The sequence below is a fragment of the Eretmochelys imbricata genome, chromosome 1 (assembly GCF_965152235.1).
Source record: "Eretmochelys imbricata isolate rEreImb1 chromosome 1, rEreImb1.hap1, whole genome shotgun sequence".
Classification (NCBI taxonomy): domain Eukaryota; kingdom Metazoa; phylum Chordata; order Testudines; family Cheloniidae; genus Eretmochelys; species Eretmochelys imbricata.
Window position 1 is genome coordinate 111,216,270 of NC_135572.1, and position 8,866 is coordinate 111,225,135.

Here is an 8,866-nt window from a genome sequence, read left to right on the forward strand (position 1 = left end):
GAAGCTTTACCAGAGAAAGATTTGTTTTTACTTCCATACCTGGAAGAGAGATCAGACCATCAGACTGATTTTGATAAATGTGCCACTTGGGCTTTTGTTAGAGACTGCTGTTTCCAGTACAATTAGGGAAACCCAGGTAAAGATCTTATAAGTCAGAGTAGCTCATTTCCTAATTTAATGCTATTCATCTTCCCTCTCCTCCTTACAAGTCCCTCATAATTGGTGACTGTGTTCCCATTCATACAATTTTGGGCTCCCACAGAAAAGCTTACATACATAGAATCATAGAATATCAGGGTTGGAAAGGACCTCAGGTCGTCATCTAGTCCAACCCCCTGCTCAAAGCAGGACCAATCCCCAACTAAATCATCCCAGCCAGGGCTTTGTCAAGCTTGACCTTAAAAACTTCTAAGGAAGGAGATTCCGCCACCTCCCTAGGTAACGCATTCCAGTGTTTCACCACCCTCCTAGTGAAAAAGTTTTTCCTAATATCCAACCTAAACCTCCCCCACTGCAACTTGAGACCATTACTCCTCATTCTGTTATCTGCTACCACTGAGAACAGTCTAGATCCATCCTCTTCAGAACCCCCTTTCAGGTAGTTGAAAGCAGCTATCAAATCCCCCCACATTCTTCTTTTCCACAGACTAAACAATCCCAGTTCCCTCAGCCTCTCCTCAGAAGTCATGTTTTCCAGACCCCTAATCATTTTTGTTGCCCTCCGCTGGACATTTTCCAATTTTTCAAAATCCTTCTTGTAGTGTGGGGCCCAAAACTGGACACACTACTCCAGATGAGACCTCACCAATGTCCAATAGAGGGGAATGATCACGTCCCTCGATCTGCTGGCAATGCCCCTACTTATACATCCCAAAATGTCACTGGCCTTCTTGGCAACAATGGCACATTGTTCACTCATATCCAGCTTCTCGTCCACTGTAACCCCTAGATCCTTTTCTGCAGAACTGCTGCCGAGCCATTCGGTCCCTAGTCTGTAGCGGTGCATGGGATTCTTTCGTCCTAAGTGCAGGAGTCTGCACTTGTCCTTGTTGAACCTCATCAGATTTCTTTTGGCCCAATCCTCTAATTTGTCTAGGTCCCTCTGTATCCTATCCCTACCCTCCAGTGTATCTACCTCTCCTCCCAGTTTAGCGTCATCTGCAAACTTGCTGAGGGTGCAATCCACACCATCCTCCAGATCATTAATGAAGATATTGAACAAAACCGGCCCGAGGACCGACCCTTGGGGCACTCCACTTGATACCAGCTGCCAACTAGACATGGAGCCATTGGTCATTACCCGTTGAGCCCGACAATCTAGCCAGCTTTCTATCCACCTTATAGTCCATTCATCCAGCCCATATTTCTTTAACTTGCTGGCAAGAATACTGTGGGAGACAGTGTCAAAAGCTTTGCTAAAGTCAAGGAACAACACATCCACTGCTTTCCCCTCATCCACAGAGCCAGTTATCTTGTCATAGAAGGCAATTAGATTAGTCAGGCATGACTTACCCTTGGTAAATCCATGCTGACTGTTCCTGATCACTTTCCTCTAAGTGCTTCAGAATTGATTCCTTGAGGACCTGCTCCATGATTTTTCCAGGTGGGGTGAGGTGAGGCTGACTGGCCTGTAGTTCCCAGGATCCTCCTCCTTCCCTTTTTTAAAGATGGGCACATCATTAGTCTTTTTCCAGTCGTCCGGGACCTCCCCCAATCACCATAAGTTTTCAAAGATAATGGCCAATGGCTCTGCAATCACATCCACCAACTCCTTTAGCACTCTCGGATGCAGCGCATCCGGCCCCATGGACTTGTGCTCGTCCAGCTTTTCTAAATAGTCCCAAACCACTTCTTTCTCCACTGAGGGCTGGTCACCTCCTCCCCATGCTGTGCTGCCCAGTGCAGTTGTCTGGGAGCTGACCTTGTTTGTGAAGACTGAGGCAAAAAAAAGCATTGAGTACATTAGCATTTTCCACATCCTCTGTCACTAGGTTGCCTCCCTCATTCAGTAAGGGGCCCACATTGAAGGAATTAATCTTGCTTCTATTTTGCAAGTTTTTTTAAAAAAGCCTATTCCTGGGATTTCCCCACATAGAATATTCTAGGTAATTTATATGGGCCTCCAATCACACTGCTGAAGATCAGTCTGTACTCTCTTGCATGCGTTCATTCTTTCATCTACAAACAAACTGTTCCCAGCCTATCTGGGATGTCCTAGTTATGGAAAATTAGACACGTGTGGAAACGATACTGTGGTTGCCATTAAAAAGAAATAACTTGCCAATAGATATTAAGGACATACATATAGACGATAGTGACAGGTGCTTTAGAAATGTAGGTAGGTAGTTACCTATCTGCAGTAGGTACTATAGTGTCCCACTATTCTTGGAATAGGCAATATTTGTGGTAAAGGGTAATACAGGTTGGCAAATATCAAATTTTTAAGTGGTGTCCACTGTCCATACATAAGTTAGATTGCTGTTTAAACTCCTTTTCAGAGAGAAGGATGTTTGCTGGCCAGTACAGTGTGATCACTGCCGCTGCTATTTGATAACTGTTACCGATGGACTAAGAATTGCACACAACACTGCTCTGTACTAAAACTACTATTTTTTTGTCCCCCACTCACTTGTTTACCTCATTCACTTTTTATATCTTGGGTTTTTTTTTGTTTTTTTTTTTTTTAGAGTGGAAGCTCTTTGGAGCAGGTGCTGTCATTCACCTTGTGTTTATACAGAGCTTAGAGCACAATGGTATCGAAGCCTCTAGGGTTCGCAATAATAATGATCCACAAGGTCTTTAGAACCTTTCCCATGAGACCCTCCCATTACTCCACATCTTCCTCATGGCTCTTCTTTAATGTCACTTCTCCCCCAACCTTTTTGTGTCCCTGGCAGCATATGGAAGTTTGTAGTAGGAGCTGAGTCTAATAAATTGTTAGTTTTGTGTTGAATATTGCATTAGCGGTTATAAACTTTTCAGTTACATGACAAATGTTTTGTACTTTTACTTTGTTACCAGTGTTACTTTTAGCATTTATACTGATGTAAAATGTTATGAGTGAATGTTTCAGTTATCCATTTCCTCTTTGGTACATTAATATTATGGGATTACAAACTTTTTGAAATATAAAACATTTTAAAATATTTTACCAGGGTGCCTTGAATATATGTGGGCAGTGATTTGGCTCTGTCCACTTTCTAGCAGGATATTGTGCCTATAGAGGCAGGAGTCTACATAACAGGACTTGCTTCTACAAAATTGTGGGGTGGCGGTTGTGTTTCTGTTAATAAAATATTCAGCTTCTTACTGTAATTTGCTAAAAATGCAGTAACTGGAATGTAAAGTAAAATATGTGCAATGTGGAAGTCACCCAATGTGTCTGGTTTACCTATCTGCATCAGTTAACTGGATTTTAAAAACTATTATGTAGTTTAATTTCCTCCAGAAAAATAGGGGGTTTGTTTGTTTGGGGCTGGACGGGTGAGATGACTCACTCACAAAAATACAAAATGATCTTTAACTTTTAAAGCTGAGAAATATTACATCATTGATATGGTCATCATCAGCTAGTGAAGACTTAAATGCCATTTTAAAATGAATTGTTTTCTCTTATTAAAGAGAAGTCAGAATCCAGTGAAAAGGAAAACAAGACACAGACCCCTTTTGAGGGACATAGTCGCAGTCTACAAGTCTCAGATGAAAATCTAGAACAATTTAAAGCAACACCTGTGCCAGGTAATAAAACGGAGTACCAAATGAAAAGGTCTGCTGTACGTAATGGCTCCAGTTTTATCTCCTCGTATAATAACCACTCAATGGCTTTTCACTGCAGTTGTTTCCTGCTAAAGAGACCACTGCCTACACACCACTGGCTGATTTTATATTAAACTACAACAGACTGCACCCAAATATGGGGGGTCAGTCTGTGCTTGCCTCAAACTGAACTTCAAAGTGGTACCTGAAAGTTTTGCATTCACAAAGCAGGTAGTGAGACATGTAACTACCCCTGCAGGTGTACACAGTGTCAGAGGCCAAGCTTTAAAATATTAGTACTGTAACTGTCAAATTTTTCAAAATAAATCAGGAAAAGCTTTTCTAAGTTTATCTTCCTGACTTTAGTGTCTAGATATCCCTGCCATAGGTGCATTAGAAATGCCTGTACTGGCTCGCAACATCTCCACATATAACCTGTTAGCATGTCACAGTTATGGGCTGAATAAGTGATTGCTGAGAAGCCATAATTTGCCTTAGTGGTTATTGTACTACTAATTACGACACACACTTTGAATTTACTCTTTTTTCCCCCCCAAATAGAGCCTACAAGTGTCACAACAAAGGCAAACATGAAGGATGCCAAACGATTTGAATTTTTTAAAGAGCATGAAGGTAAAATATTGGCTGCTACTTATTTAAAAAAAAAATAAAGCTGCACATTAAGACAAGGGTTTAGTGTAGGCAAACAGATAAAATACCAGTTTGCTCTTCCTGCCCATCTCAACAAAACGTACTGTAGTTTAGTTAAATGGAGTCTTACCTAATGCAACAGGGGTATAATTTCAGCTTTGTTGTCCTGTATTTATTGACTTAGTAAAGCTACTGCTATTTTTAAACTCTTGATTTATGCCTTTCAGTAGAGTTTTATTCAGCTAAAATGTAGCGTGTGTGTTCAGCTGAAAGAGGGCAAACATTTTTCTATGGCTATGGCAATTTGTTTGCATAGACCTCAATTACAACATTAAAAGGGCAGATTGTGTTGTTGTTGGGCTGCTTAGATTACAATAAAAGCATCTAATAAAGTGAGACATGAGAAATCAGAACTAAATGCTATACAAAAAACTGTGGTCTATCTATTTACTACATTTACTTTTGTACTCAAGCTGCATGGCTTTGGTTTCAGAATTCATCAAACAAGTCACAAGAAAATAATTTACAGATGGTTCACCGATAAGGCTCTTGGTTAGCAGGACTTCATCTATGGAATAAAGTTCAGCTGACAGATAAAGAACAGTTAAATAAATGCAGTATTGCTATTTTTAATATGAATGCAACAAATAAATGGGTGTGGATGTATTTTCTCCTCAAGTAGCCAATCATCCAGTTGAAAACCTACAGCCTCTGATTCCTAGAAACTAGACCGAGGGAAGAAAGGACTACTAGTGCCATTTATTGGAGAGAATAAAGTGGAGTCCAGTAGCAGCACAGCTGGATGGTCGTGTCTCTCTATTGCACTGAGAGATTTCTATTTACGTTAGTAGATTTTAGTACGAGATATATGCTAAATTACTGCTGTGAGTGCTGGCTTTTGGATTCCAGAGTACTGTGGCTGCAGATTAGGTTGCCAGAATTAAGGGTGCTGTTTCTAAGGAGTAGATTTAGTACAATATGTGTCCAGCTTCTATGCATACTGATTTTTCTGGGCTTCCAAAGATTCGTTCTGAAGCCAAATGTTTACTGGCAGAGCATCGGAGTTCAAGGTCAGATTATGGCAGAGGCAGTACACATAGCCCTGAGGGAAGAAAATCATCTCTCTGGGGACAACCTCAACTCAGCTGCAGGAGCAGCACTGATTGGCTTTGAAGGGGGGATCATCACAATGAATTATATTAAGAGTAGAGAGATTAAGTAAAATGTTGAAATGGGTCCTAGAAGACACCCCTGGCTTTCCTTCTTCTCTCTAACAAAACAAAAAGGAAGAGCAACTAAGAAGGGGTGAAGGAAAGCAATACAGACACTAGAAGGGAGATGGAGACTAGTAGAAAAAGGGTCTGGGGAGAAGAAATAATGAAAATCAGTGTGTGTATGGGGGGGCGGGCAGGGTGGAGAGACAAGTCATGGAAGCAAATAGTTTACTTATAGAGGCAGGACTGTTTGACAGAAACTCAGAAATTTCTACCCCTAAATCTTACTCTTTGAAAGAGGTAGAGGGGTGTTTCATTATAACACATAACCCCCTACAATAGGATCAGACATTTTAAACTATAGCTTGTTGCTATTATAAATATATTTATTAAGCATGACCATCTATTCACTCATCTCAGTTATTACGATGCTTCTATGCATTTTGATTACAAGAGAGGAGAGTTAGGAGGAGCTATTGTGTGACAGAGTCACATACAGAGTAGTGACGAGTCCTGTTTTAGATCTCACATAAACAAGGTTTAAAAGTATTTGGAGAGAAACAGAGGGCCACATTCAACCTGAAGTAAATGGTGGTAAAGCCAAATTTAGCAGATATTTAAAGAGTGCTGTAAATTAAACATGTTTAGGGCATGAAAAAGTGAAAGCTGCAAGTTTGGCTTTCATTGGCTATGCAAAACAAGCGTAACTTCATGCTGATGGAGTGGAAGAGTGTTGTAATGAGCAGGGAAATGAAAGCTGACCTCCCATTCCCACCCACCCACTCCCCATTCTAATTTACATCCACACCATCCTCAACACATCTGAGAGAAAGTCCAGGCCCAGCATAAGCCAATGCAGCTACCATTAACTTCCACACAAGTTGTATCCACTTATGCTAGCCTTGAATTTGATCCGAAAATACCAAATCAGTGGTTACACTCATTTTTACACACCCACTGAGGGTTTAGCTTAGCAAGATACATCACTGCTTGCCTAACTTTCAGCATATGAGTAATCCTAATTGTAAGTCAGACTCAGTATCTGTTTACACTTTAAATAGTGGTGTAAAATGCATGTCAGGTGTAAGAAGAAATATCAAACTTGCACGGTTTTGACATTTAGGCCTCAATTCATGAAGGTTCTTAAGTACATGCCGAACTTTAAGCATGAGTAGTCCCAGAAGTCTATAAGCTTAAAGTTAGGTACACGTGTAAGAGTATCTTGATGAATCAGGGTTAAAGTGTCACATCAGTGCAAGTTACAATACTTCACTTCTTGCACCTGACATCTAATTTACCCCATCATTTAAGTCGCTGATGAGTTGATCCACAATGTGTCGTTTGAAATGGTCTTTTGTTTGGATAGGTTATATGACAGCAAGATTCCAAGGCAAAGATAATTTGTATTTAAAATTGGTCCAACAATGTAAACACTAAATACAGTGCTGGGTTTAAATAAATAATAAAACTTTACAGCCTTCCTTAAATACTGAAATTACAGTTCACTTCCTGTTGAGATTTAAGGCCCAATACTGTAGTCCTCACTAGCAAAGCTTTACTGGCATGAATGGGAGAGAATGTATGCTTGTCTGTTAGCTGATCTGAGTGATTGGAAAGGGAGTAGAGACAGGAGGGAATTTGGCTGCATCCTTACTAGTCGATCTATACAAAATATTTAAATTGCCATAGTCATGAGAGCAATTCAAGAAAATACCAAAATATATCCCGAAGTGCATAAGTTGCATAACTTTAAAGAGCTCTGTTTGGTGCTACTTTAATGCAAAAATGTAACAGGATTTTTACTAATGCAAAGAAATTACAAAAGGAGAAGAATGTTTTACTATTATTTGCAGCAATGTTTAGAACACATTGTTAAATTATTAATAATACACATTTTCCCCTCTAATGTGGAATTGTATAATTTCCTTTAGGTATTCGTGACAAGAAAAAAGCAAAAGCTGCAGATCTTAAAGGCCTTCTCAAGCACATCATCATAGCCTGTGTAGCAGTCACTGGTTTGATATTGGCTGTAATAGTGTTGATGCACATATTTACTTCGATATTTCCGAAGAACAAACAGTGAGTTGTTGTTTTCCCCCCCATTATATAGTACATGGTTGCTATTGAATAATTAAGATGTTATGGTTAAATACACATCACGGTTTTTTGAATTCTGGAACATAAAGTGTTAATTCCTCAAAGTAAAAGACAACATCAGACTGTAAATTAGGTTTCTGCTGTAAGATCATTTTTAAATTGTTATCCAAATTCATAAAAACGTATATTGGTTTCTGAACTTATTTTTATTATTGCAGGGAACCAGTAATAACTAATACTTACAACATTTACAAAAGAGAAAACCCAACAAAAGATGAAGCCAAATCAATCTCGGAAATAGATTGCAAAGACCTGAAAAGAGACATTGCTGTAGTGAAAAATCAGTGTGAACATAGTAACCTGAATCAACTACCAGCGCATTTATCAACAGAAGAATCTAAAGAAAATGGTAAAGACTTAGAACCTTCAAAAAAACAACCAGGCCATAATCCTTCCTCCATTAACTCACCATCAAAAAGGACTGATGAAAGAAATATAATTCTGTCAACGTCAACTGAACCTGTAAAATGTAACCACTCTTCACAAATGCCTCCCGACAATTGTTCGTCTTCAGAAATGAAAACATGCAAGAACCACAGAACTAGACCTAGAACTTTAAAAACAAATCAATCTTGTTGTCACAAACCAAGACAACATTGTACAGAACCAAAAGAACATGGCTATAAAAGACTACGGGATAAAGATATCACTCTTCATAGAAAGCATTTAAACCATCAAAGATCATATAGGCATGACAAACATAGATCAAAGTCTACAAAATGTAATATAACTCATTCAAATTGTTCACTTCTAGATGGATGTTGTAGTGACTCAAGTCCTAGTGATGACTCTTCATCAGATTTATTCATTTCTTCAGATACAACTGCAAAAACACATCTGTCAGACATATCTCAACATGATGGTTCAAAGCGTACATGTTCTCAGCACAGAAAGGGTTCTTGTAGCTCCGATTCATATTCTGATTAGAACATTAGTAGCATTCAAAGGAGTAAACATTATCATTCTACATGATCAGTGATAGCCAGCAGCATGTAGTACCAATCATTTTATCACGTGTGATTATGAGAGTCCTGAGAGTCCTGGAGGTTGTTTTCTTTTGTAATCATGCTAATAAATAAATATTTTTA

General features: G+C 39.2%; 1 protein-coding gene across 4 annotated transcripts in view; it reads left to right on the forward strand.

Moving 5' to 3' along the window:
* LOC144258930 (uncharacterized) overlaps positions 1-8,866 on the forward strand; it is a 28,943-nt gene extending 20,077 nt beyond the window's left edge. For 3 of the 4 annotated variants that reach the window (XM_077807070.1, XM_077807072.1, XM_077807071.1), the window contains 4 exons: positions 3,622-3,738; positions 4,318-4,389; positions 7,553-7,700; positions 7,937-8,866. In XM_077807070.1, coding sequence (XP_077663196.1) covers positions 3,622-3,738; positions 4,318-4,389; positions 7,553-7,700; positions 7,937-8,705 — 1,106 coding nt within the window. In that variant the 3' untranslated portion in view covers positions 8,706-8,866. The remainder of the gene's footprint in view (positions 1-3,621; positions 3,739-4,317; positions 4,390-7,552; positions 7,701-7,936) is intronic. The other variant, XM_077807073.1, reaches the window with a different exon arrangement.